At 40.2% G+C, this 27,694-nt stretch overlaps 1 protein-coding gene across 3 annotated transcripts in view; it reads left to right on the top strand.

The window, feature by feature from the left end:
- Positions 1-5,010: 5,010 nt before the first annotated feature.
- Positions 5,011-27,694, top strand: part of CYLD (CYLD lysine 63 deubiquitinase) — a 46,715-nt gene continuing 24,031 nt past the window's right edge. Inside the window, exons 1-7 of one of the 3 annotated variants that reach the window (XM_050922536.1) lie at positions 5,011-5,190; positions 14,508-15,170; positions 15,627-15,929; positions 17,589-17,694; positions 21,205-21,303; positions 22,414-22,530; positions 25,175-25,554. In XM_050922536.1, coding sequence (XP_050778493.1) covers positions 14,664-15,170; positions 15,627-15,929; positions 17,589-17,694; positions 21,205-21,303; positions 22,414-22,530; positions 25,175-25,554 — 1,512 coding nt within the window. In that variant the 5' untranslated portion in view covers positions 5,011-5,190; positions 14,508-14,663. The remainder of the gene's footprint in view (positions 5,191-14,507; positions 15,171-15,626; positions 15,930-17,588; positions 17,695-21,204; positions 21,304-22,413; positions 22,531-25,174; positions 25,555-27,694) is intronic. The other 2 variants (XM_050922537.1, XM_050922538.1) reach the window with 2 other exon arrangements.

Consider the following 27,694-nt stretch of genomic DNA (forward strand, 5'->3'; position numbering starts at 1 on the left):
GATATTTGTATTATCAAACGGTACTCTATTTTCTTTCTTAGCAAACATGACTTCGAGTGTCCTGATATGCCCATTGCTTTTTTTCCTTTTATGGCTCAAACTGTGCAACTAATCCTTGTATATCAACATCATGATTCATTAGACACTGAGTGACAGAAAAATCAAGATGAGGCAGAAATGCCTAACACATTTATCTGAAGCCCTTTTTAAAATCACATTACTGATATCTAAATAGTGGGTACTATCACCTTACATGTTTCCACCAGAAATCTGCCTTTTATTTTTTTTTTTTTAATGCAGCGGGATATCTGATGAAACAGAAAAGTTCAGCTGCTGTACATTGATGAAATTGTGAAAAGTGTGTGTCAAACTACAGTGCCAGTACAGCAGAAAAAACTACTTCATATTAATTTGTATAATGTTTAAATGTATAATATTGTTTAATTTGACACAGATTTGTTTTGCCTCAGTCACTATTGTAAAAGAAACAGTGTAGTCGGCTTCCTTTGATCAAGAATGTGATTAATGAAATGTATTTACACATCTTAACAGAAAGTGTTCTTATGTCAAGGCCCTTCAGGTGGGATTAATTTAATAATTCACTCACTTTAAGGCCCACTTACACTGCCAGAGCAATATAAAGGGGCCTTAATGTTCTGTAAAATCACAGTCAGGCACCTTGTTCCTTCTGTGATTTTTTTTCATAAAAGTATAGCTAAAATTCATGATCTTTAAATCTGTGTGATAAAAGTCATTAAATTTAGCTTGAGTAGTGAGGCTATTCTATATACAGAAAGTAGATTTACTAAATGAAATAATGTAGTCATTTTCCTCCCGAAATGCCTGAAAGGATCTGTCCATAATGTAGGTGCACTACAAATTTATTTTCAAAATATTCAATTTGTTTTTGAATTACTGAAGTACAGATAGGAGATGCAATCACTCCTAATATTTTAGATGTTTCATTCTTATAACTTTAACAAACAATCCAATTTTATTTTCAAATGTGATTAAGATATTCTCAGATTAAGATTTATATGCCAAATTCCCACTATAATGTATTTATTGGCAGGTTATAAACCCCGTGAAATTTGGGATAATAGGATTTATAATGGACATATTGATGCATTCTATAGCATCACAAAGGGAGCCCTAACAATGAAGGAAAATGCTGCTGCTTTGTATAGATAGCCATCTTGAGCATTAACAGAGTATAACTTGGTGTTATGATGTGCTTTCAGCTTGCAAAATGAAGGAAATGTAGTGCACAAATCTTATTATTTTTTCAGCACTATTTTTGATATAGTAAATATGACTTTAAAATGCAATTTTACTCTAAAAAGTGACTGTGTAAAATGATACTGTGCTGAGATTGCATATTCATTGTGTCTCACTAATTACATAACAAATGTAATCCATTTGTAAGGAAAACATATTTTTCCTTACAAGCAGTTAGGGTGACCAGACAGCAAGTGTAAAAAATCGGGATGGGCGTGGTGGGTAATAGGAGCCTATATAAGAAAAAGATCCAAAAATAGAGACTGTCCCTATAAAATCAGGACATCTGGTCACCCTACAAGCAGTCAACCCAACTCACCTTGGATTCTGACATTCAGACTGAATGGAGTCCATCTCACACATCATCACAATAACAGAGGGTCCTTATTTGTGACCTCTCTCCATTTTACCGAAAGGTGGGCATTTTTCAGTTCATAACTTTTACCATAGTTATATTCTTGAGCTGTGATTCTGGCTGCAGCTGAGCTTTTTGTTGCTTGTTTGCTAACTTTGCATCTTCGGGGTTCTGGAGACCTCTGGAGACCAGAACAGTAAGTACCCTGTCTAAACCAGGACAGCCCCAAGGATTGTTTAAAATAATGCCGGGTTGCAACAATTACTAAATTACATTAAAAAAACCACATTAAAAGAACATTAAGGATGCAAAGTCAAGCTCTGAAAAATTTGGAAATACAAGATGTAAGGTTGCCTGTGAAATCTTAATTTGGACTCATTCTGCATATACATTATGATACAGCCTTTAATTACATGATCTCATACTATTTTTTCACAGCTTTCTATGCTTATTGGGAGCTCATTGCTGGAAGCATAAGCTTCAGAGAGGGCAAATGTTTTATATGATTTAAAATAAAACAATTATTTAAGTCACCAGTTAAAAACAAACTTATATGGCTAAAAGGATGAACCATAAATTTGCCTAAAAATAAATGCCATGGTCCAGAAACCCAAAATAAATAATGAATGAGAAAAAAATATTTGCTTATACATATATACATAAATAAAAAGTTAAGCAGCTGCTAAGTTTGCATTTTAATACATGCAATTAATGTATTAATTACATTATAATTAATTACAATTATACAATGTAATTAATACATTAATTATATTAATTACTTGGCATGGATATCAGGTAACCATACAGAAATATATTAGATTTGCACTTACTGTTTCTTTTATGTGGAATTGGATGCTTTCACATTTAAAGAAGTGTGGTAATCAAATTGGGTATTTGCACATCTAACAGTTAATGATTGTATCTGCATCACTGATTGGGCCATATGTGCACTGCACACAAGTTCATTACACATTTAAGGTGTGGGGTGTCAGACTTTGGGCATGCTGAGTAAATGCACATCTGAGGGAGGGTGAATATATAGGCATGATGGGCTATTCCATATCTAATGGACCATGTTTTGGACAGACATGTCAGGTCATTATACATCTAAAGGGTGAGTATGTACTTGTACAAGAAACGTCACTGCAGGTTATCTGCACAGCTACAGCTCACTGCATATCTATATTGCAATATTTGGTGTTTCTCTTCAATCCTCAGGTTCCTGTAATTTAGTGAGAATCTCTGAATTATAAAAAAATCCAGAAATATAAAAAAAACAAAAATATAAAATAATCTCCAAACTATGTTGTGTTTAAAAAAAATCCAAAACAAAACAGCTATTATTGTTAAGCCAATCTCATGATTTTTATAATACTTAGTGTTGGCAATGCTGGTGGTATCATATTAAGAAAACTGGGGCTGGCCATGCTTGGGGGCACATTATGTCATGCATATCTAAGGGAAGAGTGAGTTTGCGAGTGTCATGTTCGTTTAGGCATGAATGCAAGGGTACTCAGGTCATTGGATATCTGATGGAGGCATCTCAAGTTATTAGCAGTGTGTACAGATGCATGTGGGGTCCTTGTAGAGCTAAGCAGCCCTGTGTAGTGGTTTGTGGGTTTACATGGGGTTACTGCATGTCTCAGGGCCCCAGTGCAGAGGTTGCTGTTGCCAAGGGCACATAGGCTCAGTGTGCACATCTAGGGGACGTTGTGATAATTGGGCCTACAAATTTACCTATATTGTAAGTTCAACTGTGAAAAATGAATGACCGTTCATAAAGTGCCACAATAACCTATAACAATAATGATGATGGTAAAAGATGCAAAAGGGAGATAGATTGATTAGTACAAGTAAAAAGCCCTACTGATAAAATTCAAAGATTGTGCTTGATAAACAAGAAAAATGTTGGACCAAAATTGATGTATTGGAAATTAGGTCTAAGTAGTAGATAAAATAAGACGATTGGCTATTCGTCCCATCACTCCCTTTTAGGGTCCTTAAAAGACTGTGGAAAGAAAGCCAGCATTTTCTATCCTTGCTGTACTTTTCATTCCTCTTTCATATGACGGGTTTTACCCATGGGTGGCAGGTACCATAGGCTGGGGGATGCTATGCTTCCCCAAACAGCCAATGGTGGCCCTACCCATACCCTCCCCCCTCGCGGTCGGCTCCAGTCCCCCTGTGCAGTGGCTCTGTCTCAGGCTGGAACCATGCCACTTGTTCTCCCTGCGCTCCAGGTAGGGTGACCAGATGTCCTGATTTTATAGGGACAGTCCCAATTTTTGGGTCTTTTCTTATGTAGGATCCTATTACCCCCCACCTCCTGTCCTGATTTTTCACACTTGCTGTCTGGTAACCCTAGCTCCAGGGCTAGCCTAGGGTAGGGGCTGGTGGCTGTGACTCTGGTGAGGGGACAAGAGGCACAGAAGAAGCAGAGCCTTGAGTGGAAGGGGCAAAGCTGGAGACTAGCCTCCCACACTGGTGATTCATGGGCTGCCCATAGTTTTACCATCTAAGAGGCTGTCCAACAAGGGGATGGGTGTGTATGTGTGTTCTTTCTTCAAACAAACAAAAAGAAGCCTCTCTAGCTAAAAGGAAATGGAACAAGGGTGTTAAAATGAAAGTCCTATTTGATAGTTTACATTTCAAATGCTTTAACTACTCCCCCCCCCATCTTTAATACAAAATGTAAAGGTTTGCCATGGCCCTAAGCTGCCTGAGCCCTCTGTACACCAAACATTGTTGAACACTGGGGACAGTTACAGGGTCACATTAAATCCTGGGGGCCTGGGAGCCCATTTCTTTTGCCTGACAGAATGCAACAGGGACAGGTGCAGCCTCAGCGCTCAGGGAAGGGAGGTGCCGCTGGGCTGGTGTCAGGGCAGACCCCGGGGCCGGGCACACTGCATGAGGAGTACGATTGGGTCTGAGCACCTAAGCCCCTCCCCACCTACTGCCACTGCTCACTGCACTTCCCCCTTAGGGCAGGGCTTCAGCCTGCTCCTGATTTAACCAGCACCTGGTTAAACTCTACCAATCGCTAGAGAGCGACTCAGGTGGTTCAACCAATCAAACCGAAGCGTTCCTCTGCTCCTCTTACGTTCCCTCCACCCCCTCTCTGTAGCCAATCTGCAGCCCGGCCGAGAATAAAGGATTTAGCCAATCAATCCCATCGGTTTGACTCCTCCCATACGTCAGTTCCCGCCTTCACCTGCGGCTCTGCCAAGCATGCTGGAGTGGAAATCCCCGTGTAGGCGCAGGCTCTGCGTGTGTCGAACCAATAGGAGGGAGGGTGGCCGGTTCTGGGCCTTGTGGTTGGCTTCGGCAGCTGGCAGGGGGCGGTGCTGTTTGCGTAGCATGGTAGGTTTCACGGGCCGGGCTGCCTGGCTACTGTGCTGAATCTGAGAGACCGGGCTATAGGCTGTGTTGCTGTGATGAGCCCCGCGGGGGTGTGAGCGGGCTGGGAAAGTCCCCGCGCCGGCGGCTCCGGGCCTGTCAGGAGGAGCTGCCTGGGCAGCAGCAACGCGGTGGCTCGCTGGGCCGAGGATGAAGAAGTGAGTGAGGGGCCCGGGGCGGTCGCGCCGCGTTTCGGGGCTGCCTCCGCTGCCCTGGCCGTGGGGCCGGGGCTGGTCCCCCCTGGAAATCGGCGGGGGCTGCGGACCGTGCCGGTCTGTAAGTGCTGCGACAATACTTGTATCCCCTCCCCCCCGCGGGGGGCCGCGCTCGGAGGGCCACCGACGGACCGGCACAGGGTGCGCGCTGCCAGCCCTCTTCGTCCCGGGCGCGTACAGCACGGTGCGGTGGAGTCGCCTCAGCTGGCTTAGCTGCAGGTTGGCTATAGAGCAGCGTAGTGGGACTTGGGTTCTAGTTCTGCGCGTGTGTGCGCGAGACATTTCCTCTGTTAGGGCTTCTCACAGTGAGTTGCTTTGTTTCGCCTTTTTCACCAACGTGCAGCTTGAAGGTAGGCAGGCAGGCTGGGTTGTGTTGTGCTGTGTACCTGAGGTAGGCCCAGATCCTGCGGCTGGCTCTGGTAGCTCATGCAGAACATTGAAGTCAGTAGGGTAAGAGGTTCCCACTGTCAGATCTGATTGAAGGCTTAAGGATTTAGCAATATAGTGATCCCTGCATTTTGTCAGGTTCACACTGAAATAGATAAGGGCTGTCTGTGCAGGCGGCACTGATTTTGGCCAGTGCAGCTCCCAGGTTTAATGTAATGATCTGGTCACTAGTCATCCCTTGCATCTGAGGAAGTGGGTATTCACCCATGAAAGCTCATGCTCCAAAACGTCTGTTAGTCTATAAGGTGCCACAGGATTCTTTGCCCCGTTTATTTAAAAGTTTAAACTGTATCTTCATTTACACATGTGCACAAAAAATAAGAAAAAAGTCTAGGCTAATGTAAAATAAAAATCTGTGTTTAAAAAAAAGTAAGCATTTAAAAGCAAGGAAACGTTTAAGCATATTTTATGCTGCTCAGAAAATAAACATTAACAAGTATAAAGAAGTATATATTAACTTATAAAGCAAGAACATTAAATCTGACTGAAAATAGTGTTTTCATCTTTCATCTCAAAATATGAACACAATGCACAATCCCTCTGACTTAGAGACCAATGGCGCATACTGACATACAAGAGTCATCCCCAAATCAAGTCCATGTACACATTATACCAAACAGCTACAGTGTAGTGCTTTTTGTTTTAAAAAAAGTTAAGTAGTAAAATCCAAATAGTAAAAATACATTTAAAAGCTCCAGTAATCCATTGGACTGTGTTAAGATGTATGTTTTCACTTAGCAACTAAGCATTCTTTAAAATGCACATTTTTTTATTTTTATTTAGTGTTGCAAACATGCAGCTTTGGCCTCCCTTGGATGCTATTACATTTGCCCATTCAGCTACTGTGGGTTCTTCCACTTAAAACATTTTTCAGACTGACAGTCTTGGTTGTTTGCCCTGCACATGGGGTTATTCAAAACATGACATTTAAACTTGGGAATTTACAAGAGACAATTTGAAACAGGTTGATCCAGTTTTCCCCACTTGTTCTATAGTCTGAATCAAGACAATATACTTGTGTATATTCATGCTGAAACCTGATAGGAGATACAAACCACACTGCTTACTCCAAGTAATGCTATCCCAAGGCAGAAACAAAGTTCTCAAATTTCAGAACAAACCTTTTTCTCAGTGGGATGATTCTCTGTAACAGTATATGCTAGTGACTCAGAGGGTGAGGTGGGGGGAGAGGAATTTAGGGAACTTCTGACTGGCTAACTACAGTGGCTTAAACATGTGCAAAGTTTCACCCTCTTAGCTACACTTACAAAGTTTCAGTCACTTGCTCCTGTTAGGTCTTTGCTCCTGTTCAGAAGATGTTTTCTCTCTTACCCCTCAGCCCATTTTGGTACTAAGATAGGCTCAGATATCACAAAGATGGCCATGGCATGAGAACCTAGATGGAAAGAAAAAGTTCTTAAGTAAGTTACAAACTATCATACCCGGGGTTTAATATTCATCACCGCACTGCTGTGCACTGTAGTAAATTACACATGCAAATACTCATGGGATGTGTGTGGAAGAGTGGATGGCAAAAGGGAGAGGGGGTTGTGGTTCAAGGAAGGGGAGGATCAATTATGGGGGTAGGTGGGAGAGGGGTTAGGTATGGGTCAGTGATAGGGAGTGGGAGGGGAGGAATGGGACAATGGGAAGGAACACATGTGAATAAGTTCCAGGCTGGGGGAGAATAGGGGCAGCGGCACCTGTCAGCCCTACATTTCCCTCTCATGTGATCGCTGGCATCTGTAGGAGGCTGCCTATCTTAGGGGAGAGGAGGTATAAGCCTCTTCCCCTACCTTTGTGTTTGTGCCAGATCTGAGCACCCCGTCTTTGTGTACCCCTTCATGTGAGCCAGATATGGGGTACTTGCCCTTCTGGGGGTGTCTGAGTCCCTGCCCCCTATATAGGGTGACACCAGGCACCAGCGCACCAAGCACATGCCTGGGGCGGCAAGCTGCGGAGTGCAGCCTGCTGGTCGCTGTGAGGGTGACAGGCAGGTGCTCTTAGCGGCGTGCCTGTGGGAGGTCCACCGGTCCTGCAGTTTTGGCGTCAATTTGGCGGCGGATACGCCGATTCCACATTACCAGTGGACCTCCCAGAGGCTCACCGCAGAAAGCTGCCTGACTGCCGTGCTTGGGGCGGCAAAATACATAGAGCGCCCCAGCACCTGTATGTGTGCCAGGGTCTGGGGGCGGGGGCTCTCTATGCTTCTATGGGGATCTAATCCCCCCTCCCCATCTGCCCATCCCCATGTGATATCTAGAGTTCTGTGGCCTTCTGAAAATGTCCGAGCCCCACTGCTTACCCTTCTTTATGTAATGTGGGATCTTAGAGGGCTCTGTCTCTCTAGGAGGATCTGAGCCCGCTTCCCTATTTCGCCCCCTGCATATGAGCCAAGATTTGGGGAAGCCTTGCCCCTCTGGTTCAAGAGCTTAGAACAGGTACGCTTAGCGCATGTATTAAGAACACACTGCTGAGATGGGGTGAGAATTTGCATGCATGTATATTACAGGCTCTCTAGCACTGGGGAAGGGGATGAGACACCCACTGACATAAATGGAGCAGTTCACAATGGAGTTATTGTTTCAGGCTGTATTTATATCTGGGGATATGGTCTTTCAGCTGAGAACATCTCATTGAGATGAATAGGTCACTTCATACCTCTCTAGGTCTGCTGTGCTGCAGATGGATATGTAGAGTCCTTTTCCTCCATCCTCCTCCTGATTTCATATAATTATAGTTGTGCATCAGCATGCTTACAGGGACTGTCTTGAAATTTGCATTGTCTCATGAGAGTGTAGGACAGGGTTTGTGATGCAAATATGGGTTAATTTGAGTAAGGGATTCCTGAGATACAGCCCCAACTCCCTGGAAAAAATTCAGTATTTCATAAAGTTCACAGATTCTAGCAGCTTGTAAGTTTGAAACCCACGGATCCTTGTCAGAAGTCTGAGAGTGAGCTGTGTAAACATTGGGGTAAAACCACCTCTGTCAAGGTGTAGGTAAGGTTTGAGAGAGAGAGAATCTGAGTATGGGAGATAATTCAGAGAATGCTTCAACTGTGTTTGGAAAAAAAAATTTTGAGGGGAGGGTGATTGGGATGGAAGAGTAGATGGGGAGTCAGGGGGAGAGGTTTGAATCTACTTTGGAGGATGGAAACGTAATGGAGAGAGGAATAAATGGCAATGGGTGGTAAGAAAAGGAAGAGAGGGTTAGGGCTTAAGTACAAAGGGGGAAATAGGGATTGATGGGGTGAGAGGCGAGAAGATGGGAGGGTTTGTATAGAAAGTTGGAGGTATATCGGTGGGTGAGCCTGTTAGCCCAAAATTCTACCCTACCATGGTTGTGCTGGGATGTGAGTGAGTCCTACCTGTGCTGTGTGGTCTGGGATCAGGGAGATCTTGGTCTGCTGAGCCCCTCTCCTTGCTCTGCCATGTGAGCTGCAAAATGGGGATGATAATGTAAAGTTCTTTGAGCACTACTGATGAAAAGCACTATATAAAAGCTAGGTACTTCAGTAGTACATCCACTGTAAAGCTAGGTGAGAACCACAGCTGTCTAAATGACCATAGTCTCCTACCAGCTAACATGTCTGTCTATCTTTTTAGGGAAAAAAAAACAAAACCAAACCAATAACCCCAAACAAACAAACCACAGAAGGAAATTTAATGGCAAAAACTTTAACTCGGACTTAAGATTGCCCAGAGATAACTCATGACCTTTCAGAATGTCAAGTTCAGCAAAATTCAAGCTCTTGGAAACAGAAATATAGGAAATAGAGAGTTAAGATAAATGTCTGCTTAGCCCTAACTCTGTCCTTCTCAAATGATGCCCCAAAACACCCATAACACACATGCTTGAAATCTGCCTTTTCATTGCAGTGCACAGGCACTACTGGCACCTGTCCTACACTTACAACACTGAGCATACTCCTCTCATAGATTACAACTTCTCACAGTTTTATAAACTCTTCTTTGCACACAGGGTATCACCTAAACTTATGCTTTCTCCTACCTATCATTAAATCCGCAGACTGCTTTCAGTACTGACAATACTCATAGCTAGGGCCCTACCAAATTCACGGCCATGAAAAATGCATCACGGACTGTGAAATCTGGTCTCTCCCCTTGTAAAATCTGGCCTTTGGTGTGCTTTTACCCTATACTATTCAGATTTCATGGGGGAGACCATGTTTCTCAAATTAGGGGTCCTGACCCAAAAGAGAGTTGCAGGGGGTTTGCAGGGTTATTTCAGGGGGGGTCACAGTATTGCCACCCTTACTTCTGTGCTGCCTTTAGAGCTGGGTGGCCAGAGAGCGGCGGCTGTTGGCCGGGTGCCCAGCTCTAAAGACAGCAACCCCTCAGCAACAGCACAGAGGTAAGGGTGGAAATCTCATACCTTGCTACTCTTACCTCTACACTGCTGCTTTCAGAGCTGGGCAGCCACAGAGCGGCAGCTGCTGACTGAGGGCACAGCTCTGCAGGCAGCAGCGCAGAAGTATGGGTGGCAATACCATACCATATCATCCTTCTGTGCTGCTGCTGGCAGTGGCTCTGCATTCAGATCTGGGCTCCTGGCCAACAGCTGCTGCTCTGCAGCTGCCCAGCTCTGAATGCAAAAGTAAGGTAGAAGTATTGCAACTCTCCTCCTCAATAACTTTACAACCCCTCCCCCCAACTCCTTTTTGGGTCAGAATCTCTACCATGACAACACCATGAAATTTCAGATTTAAATAACTGAAATCATGAAATTTGCAATTTTTAAAATCCTTGGACCGTTAAATTAACCAAAATGGACCATGAATGTTGTAGGGCCCTATTCATAGCTAAGGCTAAGATTTTGTCATGGTGGTCACGGAAGTCACAGAATCTGTGATTTCCAAAGATTTCTGTGCCATTTTCCGCTTCAGTCCCAGCCGCCGTGGCTCCCCCCACCCTCCGTGGCTCCAAGTTGCCGTGGGCAGTGCAAGGGGACCCTGTGAATTTTTGCTTACTGCTTGTGACTGGTCCCTGACTTTTTACTAAAAATAACTGTAACAAAATCTTAGCCTTTCTCATAGTAAGAAACCACCAGTGCTCTGCTGTTGACATAACCTACACAATTCTGTATTGAAATGATGCAGAGTGGAATCTCAGAGTACCCACACACCTCTTTCCTTTGATGACGGGCATTGAGGGACTCAGACTGACATCTCCTCATATCAGTGGCTGTGATGTTTCTCATATCACAAACAGATCTACCAACCTGTCCCATCTACTGCCTCCATTCAGCATTGATATACCTAAAACACTGAATGCAACTGCAGTGCATGCAGACAAATCCCAGTGGCTCTTGCCAGCTCCATTGGGACTGAGTTAAGGTTGAGCGGGTGTTTAGCTTAACTCTGTATTTCCTAGTTTTCAGAAGTTTGAGATTTGCAGAACTCTGTTCTGGATAGGCACAAGCCATCAGTGGGTATAGTTATTTGAACTAATTAAGTTTTTTTGCCATTTAATAATTTAAAAAAAAATTGCTTGGTATAGTGAATAGAACTTTGTAAGGCTTTGTAAATGCTGAGTGACTGACCATAGATAGTATTAAGGATACCATTATATAATCTAATTAAAACTGTTACACATTTCCAGTTGAATTAAATGTTTTTGGTTAAATCAGATTATAACATCGTAGACCTTGCCCAGTTAGCAAGCTATAGTTCATGTAATAGTTACAAAGGAACCCTAATTAGAGATTCATCTTTCCTTCTAAACATTTGTGCAGACTGCTTTATAAATTTCTGTTTACACATTTTCTTTTTTATGTTTTCATATTTAAGTGAAGTATAAGTTTTAGATATATATATTTGAAATGGTTAAGACCCCAAACCTGCAACAACTGATGTTTGTGGTTAACTTTACACAATGTGGGTAGCTCACTGACTTCAGTGCAATCACTCAGTTTGAAAAGTTAAGCATGTGCATTAGTCTTTGCAGGGTCAGGACATAAGATTGAATGATGAAGAATGGGGCTTCTGACTCTGAGTTGCAAATAAAAAATTTTGTGGCATCAGTGCATAGAAATAAGTTATGACATTAACGATGAATACATCAAAATTCAGATTTTCATGTCTGGGGTTACTTGTAGTAATTTGTACTTGATCTAATGTGTCACATGTACAAACTCTATTAGTGTATCCTGTCAGTTCTTGATCAGCTTCAATAAAAAAGTTACTGGTGTTTGGCAAGAAAAACAGCAAATAGACGTTTGATTCTATTTTCCCATTGGCTAATTTAAAAAAAAAAATAGTGTATTTCTATTTTAATTTGAAAACAGATTGACAGCCTCTACCAGACTTCAGCTCAATGAGATCTGAAACTGCCCAGATGTTGTACTTCAACTATGTGACTTATTCTGGAAATGCAAACAGACTTTTAAAATGCATTGGTGCTACCAGTTGCTGCAGTGATACAGAATGTTAATGACATTGATATTCATGTGCCCTATTAATAAAGATGAAACAAATAGTGTATTCAGTAGCTGAATGGCTGTATTATTGTAAAAGTGCATCAAAAGAAGGTATTGTTTTTAGTGCAGAAATCTGTGAAAGCCTAGTGATTAGAAAATGTTTGATTGCTTTAGATGTTTCCATTAACCCTCTACTGCTATGTCATAGCATAACTTTTGGTTTGTTCTGAAGCATGAAAAAAGGTACCTTTTTGTGTTTGTGGGGGGAGGAAAATCAGCATGAGTGTTTAGTTACAAATGAATAGCTATAACCACTTCATTGGCTTCTGGATAGATTCCAAATTTGGGATCAAACTGAATGACAGGAATATTAATAGATTGGGGGAGAGCCTGGCTGAATGCAATAGGAGAAAAGATGTGAACCACAACAACAACAACAAAATCACCAGAATAAGAAGTAAATCATCAGTGAAATATTCATTGGCTAACTAAAATCCAGCAAAGTTATAGACATCAAAAATTTAAGCTGGAGAATATATATTTAGCCTATGTGGTAACTTTTAGGTTCTGAATATAAATAAATTGTGATGTATTTCAGATGAGTTTTTTTTCTTTAAATAATCTAAGTAGTATAGTACAATTTGTAGATAGCTCTTTTACTTAATCTCCTGATAGATAATCTGCAGTTAAGTGTTTTGGAACATGACTTATTAAAGTTTAATTTATACATCCTATGGATTCCAGTTTTTACCACAGTATTTAAATGAGATGACCTCTTCTTTCAAGCCTGCTCTCTCTGGCACTTCTACATTGTTAAAATATAAGCAAAAAAGTTAAATGTTTTGTTACATTTACTACATTTTAAGGATAGCTTTTAAATAGAATGGGTAGAATCGGATATTGTCTGTTTAAAAAATAAGTATTGCAATGAGTTCTGTCTGATCCCATTATAAAACATCTCTGTGTCTCTCACATTTCATTAGCTATTCATTAGTGAGCTAGCTCAAATAACTTAACTAAACTTTCAGGTTCTTGCTTCTTGGAGAAGACCTGACCTTCCTGGAAGATTCCACTGTAAGTCTTCATTGTTGTAAGACACCTTCTCTTCATTACTCCTACTTCTTTTGCGCATCACAGGAAATTGAATCTTAAACCTTGTGTCTTCGAGACAGGTTGAATTTGTTTCCTCGTTCCCCTAAAATACTTTTTTGTGTGCCTAGTATGACAGCGAAACAGTTCTTCTAGCAAGTGCACCCTTTCTTATATGGGGACTGTACTATAGTAGGCTTCCCTAACTATAAGCAAGAAATAGGTCTCTTTCAGAGGATTGCTTTGCGTCTAAATCAGCCACAATAAATGGATGAATTACTCCCATATTGCCTTTCCAACCCACTGTATCTGAGAGGGATGCGTCTGTTCTGCTGGCATGGGACATGAGATACCACCAAGATAAATATTTCATTCTGGATCACTAAACAGCAGTACAGTGCAATTTTGGGCACCAGGATGGCCTTTTCTAGATATTTGTTATGGAAAAGTATGATCTACCTGTTGGTTAGTCCTCATGATCCTCAGATTTGTTGTTCAAGTGTTGATCTTGAGAACCCAAAAACATGGCTGTACAATAAAAAGTAAGGTATGTTTCTGTAACTTTTCTCTGTAGTCAGTTTCATTCCATCCCGTAGGATATTGAGTCTGATATATTTTAAATATGTTGAATACTAAATTGATCTAGTTCATAAACATTAGCTTTGATTAAAAAAATTTGTATTAGACATAGTATCCTTCACAACTGTACTTTTCAAATTCTGGTTTTGTTCATTTCATGAAAATACTACTTAGCTTTGTGTCTCGGAAATAGCATTACATAGTAATAAATACTTTACAAATTTCTAAACATGGTAGGTTCAGAAAAAGTTGCATACATGTTCAGTAGCGTACTTAATATAACACAAAAATACTTTTGCTGTATCAGAAATGGACAGTCACTAAAATGCATAAAGGATCATTTGTCGTGGAGAAAGTCTTCTCAGAAGCTCACTCACTATACATTTGGTTTGGCCTTTATCTGGTCACTTAAAATTAAAGACTCCTTTTCCTTTTAACTTATGTGGTTGTTGCGTGTCATTTGAATTTTAATTTTGTAGTTCCTTTATTCAAAACACTAGAGAAGGGTAACTGGAATAGAATCGCAAGCTTGTTCTGCAAAAATATTTGTCTGTTTGAAGTTACCTTTAACATCACCCAGCTACTTTTGTTTTACTGTATATGAAAAATGTTTGCATTTTAAAATGAATTCCTATTGTGCTTAATTTTAACTGTGATTCTCTTTAAACTTAATGTTACATTGTGTTTATTTTTGTTTATCCTAGGCTTTCTGTTCTGGATTTAGCCCTTGACAACGTTGACACAGAATCATTAAACAAATGTTGGATCCTCTAGGAATTTTCCTTTGTAACTGCTGTACGACTATGTCAGCAGATCATCTTTGTTGAATATAACTGCTTATTTATAAAGTTTTCATCACAATGAATTCAGGCTTATGGAGTCAAGAAAAAGCCAGCTCATCCTATTGGGAAGAGCGTAACTTTTATTTGCTTCTCCAGGAATGCAGTGTTTTAGACAAACAAAATCAAAAGCTTTTGAAAGTACCCAAGGGTAGCCTAAGCCAGTTTATTCAAGATCGTTCTTCTGTGGGACACGGCAGAAATATCCCTTCTAAAGGCAAGAAAATGCAGATTTGTTTAAAGGTTCTGGAACAGCCGCATCCAGTCCTGTTTGTGGATGAGAAAGATGTAATAGAAATAAATGAGAAACTAGCTGAGTTGCTTTTGGCTATTACCAACTGTGAGGAAAGATACAGCCTGTTTAAAAGCAAAAGCCGATTAAGTAAAGGCCTGCACATAGATGTTGGTTCCCCTGTGAGAGTACAGCTGAGGTCAGGAGATGATAAATTTCCTGGAGTTGTTCGCTTCCGGGGACCCTTGTTACAAGATAGACTATTATCCGGGATATTTTTTGGAGTAGAACTACTGGTAAGTTTTTTTGCATGCTTGATACATGAGCTCAAACAAACTTCGTCACATTGCCATTTTTCACAAATTGAACTTCCATCCAGAAGGTCTGGATGCTCTGCAGTTATTTAAAATTGAATACAGAATTATACAAAGCATCTATTTTAGCTCTTTGCTACTTCTAGTACATTAAAGTAAGATAGCAGCAAGGACAACTTATGGGTGGCTCTTTATTATTTTTGTTAAATGAGGCTCCAATTCAGCTAAGTATTTAAGCACATAGCTAACTTTTTTAAGCATCTGAATAGCCCTGGTGCTTAAGCCAATATGATTGCTCAGGTGCTTTTAGTTACCTGTGAAAATATCTTGCTGAATCAGGTCCTAATTGTTTACTGGAATTTCTCCAAAATGATGCATTATAATCCCTACAAAAATATTAGTATTTTTAATATTTTGGTTTCTCTTTCCAAAACCCAGGAAGAAGGTCGTGGCCAAGGCTTTACTGATGGACAGTACCAAGGAAAACAGTTTTTCAGATGTGATGAGGATTGTGGAGTATTTGTTGCCTTGGACAAACTAGAGTTGGTGGAAGATGATGACAATGAACTGGAGAGTGATTATGCAGCTCCAGTTGACACGATGCAGGTAGAACTTCCGCCTTTGGAGATCAACTCCAGGGTTTCTCTGAAGATAGGAGAAGGTATAGAGTATGGGACAGTTATATTCTGTGATCTCTTACCAGGAAACGAAAGTTTAGGATACGTTGTTGGAGTGGACATGGTAAGAAAATCTGATTTTTTTTTTTTTAATAACTTTTGCATGTGTGTGTTATTGAAAGTACATGCAATTAGAAGATAAAGAGGTATCTATAAGTTACTTCGATAGAGGCTCATGACATGAAAGTGAGAAATCAGCACCGACATATAAAGATGGCATTCAGCAGCTATTTTGGCATGAGGTAACAATATAGTATTTGACTCAACAGTTTTTAGGCAGAATAGTCTGATTTAAGTTGTCTCCACTAGTTACTTGCTTTGGCAGAAATCACGTGAGGCTTGATATTATTGAACTAATGGTTTGACTTGTGAGTATGATTTTTACATTTATTTTGCTTTTAGGAGAAATGCACTGAATTACTTTTTCCTTTTTGTTTTGGATTTTATTTTGGTAAACCAGTTTGTCTGCATCACAGTTTTTTTTTCATTTGAATTTGCAAGAACACTGAGGTTTTGAAGAATAATACTTTACCTACCTATAAAACACTAAATCTTTTCTCTAAATTTCGTTGTCATGTTCATCTTGTGTTTTTTTTTTTAAACTTACTCTTAGCAATTTCTGAAAAATTTACTTAAAATAAACAATTCCCGTGCTTTTGATGGAACCTGCAAAACGTTTTGGCCTATGCTTCCTTTCCTGATTGCAGCAGCCATTTGAACAGCCCCAGTGCTGGTTAGCTAACCAATTATTAGTACAGAAAGAGAGCTTAGCAGATAGCACATTCATGCAAACAGGAAATATTTGAGGTAGACTGGAAGAAGTAATTTTTTTTTTATTTTAAGCCCATACATATAATAAATAAGTGGAATATTTTAACTCTTAATAAAAGAAGCATAAGAGTCTTCCATAGTTAAAAAACCTATTATGCCACTGCATGAAGAATTGCCTCAGTTATGGCATTTCTATATTGATGACCAGTATTAAAGTTTTTTAAAATTTTAATCATCAATCTTTAGGGCACTTCTGATAATTTATTACTGATCACATATCTTTTGCATGTTAAAATATTGAAGCAGAACATTATCTATTGCCAACATTTATGGATTCTGAGAATGGTGTATGTAATGAGGGCCTCCTTTTCACCCTTGCTCTATGGGACTCCTGCCCTCCACAAATCAGCCAGAGACTTCTTATGGGTGCAATCACCAATGCCTTTTATTTACAGTGTCAGCTCCCATTGCCTTCTATTTATAGACCACTCCGAACCAGCAACCTGGGGACAGCTAGCTTCTCCAGCAAGCAGGGATGCACATCCCTTGGCTCCTTCCTTTCCTTTCTCCCCCCGTCCCTTCCTTCCGGCAAGCCTTATATCGCCCCTTGGCTAATAAGGCTGTCAGGTTCTTCCCTTCTATCAGTTAGGCATGGCAGACTCAGCCAGCCCCAATTAATGCTTCTTAATTGGAGCTGGACTAACAGCTGGCTCAGGACCTCCTGGCCAGCACCCTGTTACAATGTACTATGGTTTTTTTTTTTTTTTTTTTTAAATTCTGTACTCAAAATTTTGTTGCTAAGCAAGAATTTATTTTTCAGACCTTGCATTTTTCCACTTGTGCCACATATGGCCAAACCTGCATCTAAACCCACAAAGGTGTATGGTTTTCTTAAAATTCTGTAAATACTTCTTTTGGATAATACTTTGAGATGTAAATTTTTTATTTTTAGGATAATCCTATTGGGAATTGGGATGGAAGATACAATGGAATACAACTCTGCAGTTTTGCAAGTGTAGAAAGTACTCTTCTCTTGCATATCAATGATGTTATCCCAGGTATGTTTTGTGGATTTGAAAAACACTTTGCACTATTTATATATTAACTAGCCAAGTATATAATTAATTGCAAAATAAGTTCATTAACATTTTTAAATATAGCCCACTGATTAGCTTTCCTGATATCTGCAGCCCCTTCTGTTTATGCAGTAAACATTCAAGTGGAGAGGAATTTTGATGGGAAACAGATAGTGTTATGAATACTTGTGGATAAATATTTGAGTACTGGTGGTGGCAGTGCACCCATTCTTGAAAAGATTCTTATTAATCATCCATCAGCTTGTGAGCAATTTGTGAATATCTGGAACAAGAAAGTATTTCTTGTGTGACTGAAGCTTAGGTCATCCAGTAGAATGCAAATAATACTGTGTGATTTACCAGTATCACACAAGGCAAATAACAGATACCCATAGCAATCATTTCTGAAAAATCCAAGTTAAAACTGTGTGGAATGCATGCAGTTTGTTGTTCACATCAGGTCAATGCACTAACCTATAATAACTGCAACCCTTTTGTGTGGATACTTCGCAAATGGTGTACTAAACCTCACTTTTCAAATTGTGATTTTTCTAGCTCTGGTCAAAATACTGTGCTCTATGTGATCAAAATCCTGAGCTAGAATATGTAACCACCTAACTAAAATTTGTTACCATTAGTAATATTTATATATATTTATAAAAAATATTTTTTGGGGGTGGGGTCTAGCATAGTTGCAGAATTACCCAGCTGTGGTCTGTAACTACAACCTTCTCCTCACACTAACTATTAACCTTTCTTCAAGAGTACATTCATACTGAGAAGTGGTATGAAATGGCACATGTACATAAATGCTTCCATGAGTGGCATTATGTGCATCTCCTACTCATTTGTTTAGTTTGCAGTACATAGGGTGCATGAGATTCTATTTTTGTTTTTCCTCCAGAAAATAGGTTTCTTAATGACTCCCACATATTATCAGTAAAGAATGTTTATTGCAGCAATTTTTGATAAAAATCATAAGTATTCGAAGTTGCAGGTCTGTCTTAGTTGTTTCCACTAGTGGCATTCCTATTTATTCTTTTGAATAGGAATTTTAATATAGCAGAATCTGAACTCAGTGAATCTAGTATCAGAGGGGTAGCCGTGTTAGTCTGGATCTGTAAAAGCAGCAAAGAATCCTGTGGCACCTTATAGACTAACAGACGTTTTGGAGCATGAGCTTTCGTGGGTGAATACCCACTTCCTCAGATGCATGTATATACCTGCCCCTGGAAATTTCCATTACATGCATCTGAGGAAGTGGGTATTCACCCACGAAAGCTCATGCTCCAAAACGTCTGTTAGTCTATAAGGTGCCACAGGATTCTTCAGTGAATCTAGTTTTTCTGCTTTTAAAATGTAAACTTCAAAGTACAGCAATAATTTGTGGTCTTTTACTTAATAAATACAACTGAGTATACCTTTTAGTCATCCAAAAATTAGGTTTTGTGCTGCTCAAGTTTGCTCAGTTGCTGTGTAATGCCCAAATACAGCAAGGTATTTAAGCATATGACTGCCTATCTTTAAGCAGGTGTGTAGTCTAGTTTATTTTAATGGAGTTACTTGCATGCTTAAAGTTAAGCATATGTTTAAATGCCTTGGTGACTTGGGGACTTAACAGTTCAAGAAGAATGACTATAGGCTTTTTATGTTTTAAATACCGTTTTATTGTCAGCTGTGTCATGGTAAATTGATGGAACTTAAGAGGCACTATGCACTTTATGTTAAAATGGTAAATCTTCCCAAAAAAATCCCAGATATCTTCCGGGGATGTTGTTTTGGATGGCTGGGCAGAGATAAGCTAACATACTCTAGCAGAAGTCACGGAAGTGTGTTAAATGTACTACTCCTAAGGGGTTATGCTGCTAAAATGCAAATAAACCACTATACTGATTCAGAAACATGAGGATTTTTTCATTTAAACTCTTTTAAAAGATACGTTGCATGTTCCAAATCTTCTGATGTTATGCAGAAGAAATAATTTTTCTGCTTGCATAACTTCTTGTTTTAAAAGAACTACGTTTAGCTTATTGTGTATAAATAAATAGGAGGAAATGCAACCAACATTATATTTAAATTGTTGCATGACCTGTTTTTTAAATTCTCTTCACTTTTTTTCACTTTTTGTCAATTCTTTCTGTAAAGTGGGGGGAAAGATCATCTTATAAGTGGTGATGAGGGAAGGAAGAGTTCTTCCTTGGCTTGCAATTAATAATTGTTTTTTTGACCACATGCAGAATATGAGACAAATTAAAGCAAAGCATAGCCTAACAAATGTATAATTAATATAAGTTTTTGGGACAGCTAGATTGTGGCATAAGTTCATTTAAAGTTATGCCTGTTTTGGATCTTGTGTCTTTTTATATATTGCCTTCTTGCAAGATTCTATTATTGTTTCATTTTGCAGTGTACATTGTAGATTTTTCCAGTAGCAGTGAACTATTTCTTAAAATCTCATTCATAATCTCATGAAAAATCTCATGGATAGTTCTGAAATACATTTTGGTTCTTTATTCTTCAACTTCTTGCAGTAAAAATAAAATTGGCATGTCACCAAATACAAGTTTTTTATCGTGTTGCTTGACTGAAATGTTAAAGGATGTCTCATGGAACAGTACATAAAATATAGCTAATGAAATGGGGGGTGGGGAACCCTCACAATGAAATTAAAGCATTTCTTACACCTTCATCATAACATCAGACTTATTCCAAGATGTAGTCATTATGAAAGGCCTGATATTAAAAAACAGACAAACAAAAAAACATTGTAGGTCTGCTTCCTCAAGACTCTATTTATGTGGAACATTTGTAAATGCCCTTTTTGAAAAGGTACCATTGACTTGAAATCTGATCCACTTCAAAAACAAAGTGGGGCACACTTTCAGGTACCCGCCTCAAAATCCCTTCCAGTTTTTCTGAGAACTGATAGGCCAAAACTTTCAAATCTGGGTGCCTAAGTTTAGCCTAAAGTCATACTCAGGTAACTCATCATGAGATCATTTTGACTTTCCCCTCACCCAGCTCCCCCTTCTGTAAGGTGATGGTCACCCACAGATACCATTTAAATCCATAGGAGCTATGTGCCAGTATTCTCAAAAATTGGGCCACCTGTTAAGACTCTGACCTTGTATACCCAGGCTTGAAATCTTTGGCCTTAGTTTTTTAATAAGAGAAGTGCTGATGGAATGGGGAGAGGGATAGCTCAGTGGTTTGAGCATTGGCCTGCCAAACCCAGGGTTGTGAGTTCAAGCCTTGAGGGGGCCATTTAGGGATCTGGGGCAAAAATCTGTCTCGGGATTGGCCCTGCTTTGAGCAGCAGGTTGGACTAGATGACCTCCTGAGGTTCCTTCCAACCCTGATATTCTACTGATTCTTCGTAGAGGGACGTTATTGTACTATGGTTTTAAAGGTTTTATACTTACTTATTTTTTGCCTTTGTTATGCTTGCACCTATATGAAAAAACTAAAATTCTACCTCTATACCTATTCTAGAGACTGCATCACAGGAGAGGAGAGTTCCCAAACTTACCTTTGCCTCAAGAGGTAGTGGTGACAAAAGCTTATTCAATCATAGTAAGCAAAAGGTCACAGGTACTTTTTACTTTATTTTTAGGGATGTTTGTACAAAAAGGGAGCTTTTTATTTATATATTTTTTTGTTCATCTGCTCTTCCTTGACACTTGAAGTCAGTCCTTTGTGAAATCATAATAAAGACTTCAGGTGAGGAATAATAGCAGCAAATCTGTTTCCATGAAAATGTCTATAGGAAAAAACACTTGCAGGGAAATGCAAAAAATATATTTCATGGAAGCAGAATACAAAGATGAATGTGTTTTTCAGTTTTCCTTGCGGTTCAATTGGTTGGTTGTAAATAGGTTTGGAAAGTTTAGACTTTTCGGCAAATGTTGGTAAACGAAAATTTCTCACCCCACCACCCCCACAACAAAAAATAGACCACCTATTGATAACTGGAGATTGCAGATAGGCAAAGCAAGAAAAATGCTATTTGAGAACTTATTAATTTGGTTAAGAATATTTACTATGTATATTTTGACACATTAACATTGTTAAAACACAAATTATAAAGCTTTAACATTGTTAAAACACGATGTCTGCTTTCATTAAATAATTCTGAACCATCTCCATAATTTTGCACAACTGTAAAAATTTAAATTAAAGTGCTTAAAAACAAACATTTATATTAGCCGTCAAAATTATAGTAGTTTTTTAATAAAATCAGTGTTTTGCCGATCCTAGTTGTAAATTACCATCCACAAAGTGAGTATTGTGCAAAAAAATGCCCCTACCACTCCCCAGCTCCAGTCGTACATTAAGTGGATGTCCATTGAGGTCAGTGTAACTCTGTGTGGACACAGGGATCTTCCTGCGTGGAGTTCAGTGTGGAATTGAACCTTAGTTTGCTCTTCTGCTCTGAACTATTTAATTGAATAGTTTTTATTTAAAGGGTAACCAGTTATATATAATATAAAATTTCAGCTTGGACAATTAAAATAGTTTTAGGAGCTATATTACCTCAGTGCAGACTTTGAACTATGTTGTCTTTGCTGCAGGAGTGTTTGCTTCCCCTGGAAAGTGGGAGCCAGGATTGCCCTCGTACAAGATATGTAATGAAATGAGCACAAAGCAGGATTTTTATTAATAAAATTCTGCATTTTTAATAAAACATGCTGTTTCTTCTAGGATCTACCTCTGAGCCTGGAAATAGAAACAGATCCGAATTTTTTTATACATTAAATGGCTCTTCAGTTGATTCTCAACCACAAACTAAATCGAAAAACACATGGTACATTGATGAAGGTAATGAGGGATAAGTTACCCTTTTATACAAATGCATGCTGTTTCACTTAAGTCTATACTTTAAATATGATCATTAGCACAGTGGAAAATGAGTGGTACAGGGAGGAGGGGGAATTAAAATGTTTTGAAATAGATGTTCTGTGTTAATGAGTGTGTTGATCATGCCAAAACATTGGTGAGTGCCCCTTTAAACAGTAGTGGACAACCTGCGGCTCATGGGCTGCACCCGGCCCATCAGGGTAATCCGCTGGTGGGCTGCAAAAGAGTTTAACATTGACGGTCCACAGGCACAGCCTCCCATAGCTCCCAGTGGCCGCAGTTTGCCATTTCCAGCCAATGGGAGCTGTGGGAAGCAACAACCAGCATGTCCCTGCGGCCCATGTTGCTTCCTGTAGCGCTCATTGGCCGGGAACAGCGAACTGTGGCCATGGGGAGCTGCAGACGGCCGTGCAAATGTAAACAATCTGTCTAGCGGCCTGCCAGCAGATCACCCTGACAGACTGCAGGTTGCCCACTACTGCCTTGGAGGTATTATATACACTTGAAGATGGTAGCTTTTCAGCTCTGTTTTCGGTAGGTCTGTAACAAACTCATTTTATGTAAGTGGGGACGGGTTGTACACATAATATTGTTGAGGCTCATCTCTGAATGTGGATGATACTTTCAAACCTCCTTCTGGTACATAAAGGACTTTAATCTGACTTCTTCTGAAGTTAAATTAACTCTCCAGTTCTAAGTAGATCATAATATTTTTGTATATTCAGGACACCAGTTATTCAGATTTACAACAAAATCAGCTACTTGTTTGATAAAACAAAAATGATACAAGCATTTTTGTATCTTTTAAAGTTTATTCTTGAAACTGCACACTTGATTTTAAGGAAATACCTAAAACCTGTAGAATCAGTAAATACTGACTGTTTTTGCTCTTAGCTAACAGAAGATGGAGAGGTTTATACTATCCCCAGAAATTGCTTCTAGGGTCATAACAGATGTTTCATCTGGCAAGGAGTTCTTATGGCTGAAACTGGGGAGGGGGACTGCTGAAAACATGGGTTTACAATGAAAGCACATACAGCAGTAATGGGCACTGAAGTCCATAAACTGTTAAAAAAGAAACTGAGTTACAATCATTCCTGGCTGCCTAGTAAATAATAAACCAGTTTTACACTGAAGTCATGCATTTATTTGAGAGATGGTTCCTCTGATTTAAAGTGAATAAGAACTTATCATTTCCTGGAAAGTAACAAGCATGAAGGAGTTAATTTTGTTTTTTGGAATTTTTAAATATTGTCACATAACGATTAAGCTGACAAGAAAAGGATAAGTTGCTACTTGCTCTATAAATGCCAACTGTGAATTGTAAACCAGCTAGGAAGTTGAGACAAGATGTAAGATGCTTATAAATAGTATCGTATTAGTACATCTGCTTGTGACCTCATTTATCTAGCACTGAATTGCTCATGATTTATTTACGTTTTTTCAGGTAGCAAATCAGTTACTTTATCCTGTATGAGCTCTAGATGACAGATCCTGTCTCTGCGTGAACCAAAATGTACTCTTATGCTATGCCCAGGGGATAAGTGATGTCCCAGAACAGATATTTATAACCTATAGTTAATCACAAGCAAATGTGAAACATACTACACTAGTTACTAACTGCGAGCTATGAAGTCATTCCATGATTCCTGTTGACACGTGTATTAAGACAACTGGGGTTTTCTTGGCTTTGGCTATTCCCTATAGCATATATCTTTAAATTTGTGACACCTGGACACAACTATAAAGATTGGCAGTGTAAGAAAATTATTTTCTATATTTATCTTCAGGCTAAGCCTTCCTATATTTGCCTGCTAATGTACCCTACCCTAAACTAGAAAATCTGTGCTCTTTGCTGCATTGTGCTGTGGAATCTCCTCAGCAAACACTGCAAATATGCCTAATTTAGGGTGATAACTTTGTGAAATGGATTATTGTCCATTAGGGGGAGATGTGAGGTTATAAACTAATTTACATAATTTGGCAAACTTGCATATAAATACAGGAAAAATCAAGGGGCAAAAGGAACAATGTTTTGTGATGTCAGGAAATGTTGCGCTGCAGGCATAATAGCATATTAGCTGCCCTTTTCATTTTCAATGAAATAATTTAGGCCTTCTGCAAAGTTATGTAATTTTGAGTACTAGCTCATACAGGCGGAAGAGGGATAGACACTCTTCCCCAGCAGAAGACATGCATCTGGGACACACAATTCTTGGAGCTTTTTGGCATACTGGGGAAGTGCGCTTAAAGCACCGTATACAGTAGTACAACATGGCATGTTCCCTGCTCTATTCCCAGCCAGTTGTGTTGATTGCTATGGAAGTGAGTACAGGTCTAGCCCTACCTACTCACCTGGATGTCTCATACTTCCAGTAGTGTTTGATGGCAGTGATTCCTGGTATATCTACAATTTGTGACTAGTTTCTGCTTGCAGTGGTAGGGAATACCTTCTGGTGCACCTGCAGAGTGACCAGTCATAACTGGGCTCAACATTTCCCATCCACAGCTACATTAAGACACTTGTTTTTGACCTACAAGGCTTTTCTTTGGGAAGAAAGAGTGAGCTACTTAATTTGTCCCTTGTTTCTTTCTTTCTTAACAGTTGCTGAAGACCCCGCAAAATCACTTGCCGACTCATCTTCTGGATTTGGTCATTCTTCACCACCACTACAGCCGTCTCCAACAAACTGTTTATCTAACGAAAATAGATTTCACTCTCTGCCTTTTAGCCTGACAAAAACATCTAATACTAATGGTACTATTGGACATAGTCCCCTCTCTCTCTCTGTTCAATCAGTTATTGGGGATTTGAACACTCCTGCCACACAGGAAAGTCCATCAACAGTAATGCCTGTCAATAACTTGCATGGTCTTGAAGCAGGTTCACTGGCTGAAGTTAAAGAGAATCCTCCTTTCTATGGAGTAATCCGCTGGATTGGTCAGCCACCAGGCGTAAATGACGTATTGGCTGGATTGGAACTGGTAAATAATACAAACTGCACAGTTTTACTGTTTACAGTTTTATTTGCTGTCTGTCTTGCAATTTAAATAAGTTTTGTAGTTGAAGACCAGAGCCCATGTCCTCTACAAAAGTAATTTGGCTTGGCTGAAGTATAGTTGTCACATGATCTGAGTGCAGTATAGCTTAAATTTGTGAATAGGACTTAATCATTTTATAACTCCATTAAAGCCTTGTTTCATCACCAAGTTATGAGATGGTTGGGGCCTGTTCTGTGCCACAGATAAAACTGTTGTAGCCTGCTCAGTGAGCAACCACTGTGGTTTTTTTAGTTAGACATTTCTGTAGTGTAGAAGAGTCTGGAATTCCTTTTATTTGTTTCTTAGTTTATATAGGCTGCTGCATCAGAACTTGTGAATTACTGGACATCCATCATTTCCTGTTTAAAAAGACAGGGAATACAACCTATATAAAATATTGTCTGTAATAGTCTTCAGAATGTGAAGGCTGTTATCAGATGGTAGAATATTAGCAGAATGATTGCCACCATAGTTCCACAGTAGCTATAGTTCTATTAAAAGACTTGAATTTAGCAGTGGATTTAAGTCATACTTACAGGTAGAGCAGAGCAGGAAATGGCTTTCCAAGTCCTGTTCTGCACTGGAACAAAACTGAGATTTTCCAAATATTTTTCTTGGTGGGAGGGAGTGGGGAGGAAGGGAGAGAAAAGAGACACACCCACCCAAGAATAGCCCTAACCACCAGTTCTTCTTCGAGAGATGTCCCTGTGGGTACTCCACTCTAGGTGTTGGTGCGCCCCTGCGCCTTTGATCGGAGACTTCTGCAGCAGTACTCCTAGCGGCCACGCATGCTCAGAGCCTGGCTCCCGCTCTGAGTATACCTCTAGTGAGCATGTGCAGCCGGTTCCCTCAGTTCCTTCTCTATCGTCCCCGGCTTGAGACGGAGCTCGGCAGACTCCTTAAAGAATTTCTTTCCTCCTCTAAAATAACTTATAGTTAGACAGTTTCTTGTTAGTTAGTATTACCTACCTTTTTTCTACTGTTTAAAAAAAACCAAACTTGTTCTCTCAGCTGCTCCAAATATGCCTGGCTCCACAGGCTTTGAGCGCTGCTCCTCCTGTAAGGACGCCATCCCTCTCTCCGATGGACATTCACAGTGCATAAAGTGTTTGGGGGAGACCTATATTCCCCCAAAATGTGCTCACTGCACTAAACTAAGCTCCAGAGCGAGAGAGGACAGGGAGATAAAACTTAAACTTATTTTACTTCAAAAATCCCTAGGGTCTGCCTCAGACCCTGGTGCGGACTCTGCCTCCGCTCACCGACACAGCTCTCCCACTTCTAAAAAGCAGAAGAAAGCAGCAAAACGAGGACACCTTCTGTCAAATTCAAAAGAAGCCCTTAGACGCAAACCTTCTCCGGTCAGATCCACAGTCTCCTTACCGGTGCTCCCTCGCCTGAGCACTTTCGAAGAGCCAGGCTCCTCCAGCACCGCATTAAACCTGCCTGTGCTTTCAGCAGCAGTGTGAGGCTCCGGTGCCGAGGCGACAGGCTTTCAGTTGCCTGCCTCGATTATGGCACCTATTGTCACTGTGATGAACGCGGTGCCGACAAATCAGGCCCCCCCGAGGCACCACAGCCTGCTATTAATAGCGCGGCACCAGCTACGGCACCGGCATTAACAGCACTACTTGGCACGGAGCCAAGACTAAGAACTCCAGTGCAAGCCCAGGTTCCCTCACAGCAATTCTATCAGCTTTCACCTTCAGCTGCCTCAGCGCTGCAGTTGACCCAGTCAAGTGACCTCCTAGTGTCACCTACGCTGCAGTCGCCCTTCCTTAAAGACTGCTTCTCCCTTACAATGATTCAGGGTCCGAACAGCCTTCCTCCAGTGAGGAGGAGTCTGAACTACAGGGTGATGTTTCAGTACAATCAGAATTCCATCCTCGGAGTCCTGTTACCCGCGGGCACGGGAAAATTCTCTCAGGCTACCCTCGAGACCCTGCCTCCTGGTGTGTTAACCTCTGGATGGCACCACCTATGCCTTTTCCACCACCATGGCAGTATTGGGCCCCATGGCATCTTTCTCTCGGCAGCGCACCCGCTATTCCAATCCGACGAGACGCGAACGTCCAAATCATAT

This window comes from Gopherus flavomarginatus, chromosome 14, assembly GCF_025201925.1.
Source record: "Gopherus flavomarginatus isolate rGopFla2 chromosome 14, rGopFla2.mat.asm, whole genome shotgun sequence".
Taxonomy (NCBI): Eukaryota; Metazoa; Chordata; order Testudines; family Testudinidae; genus Gopherus; species Gopherus flavomarginatus.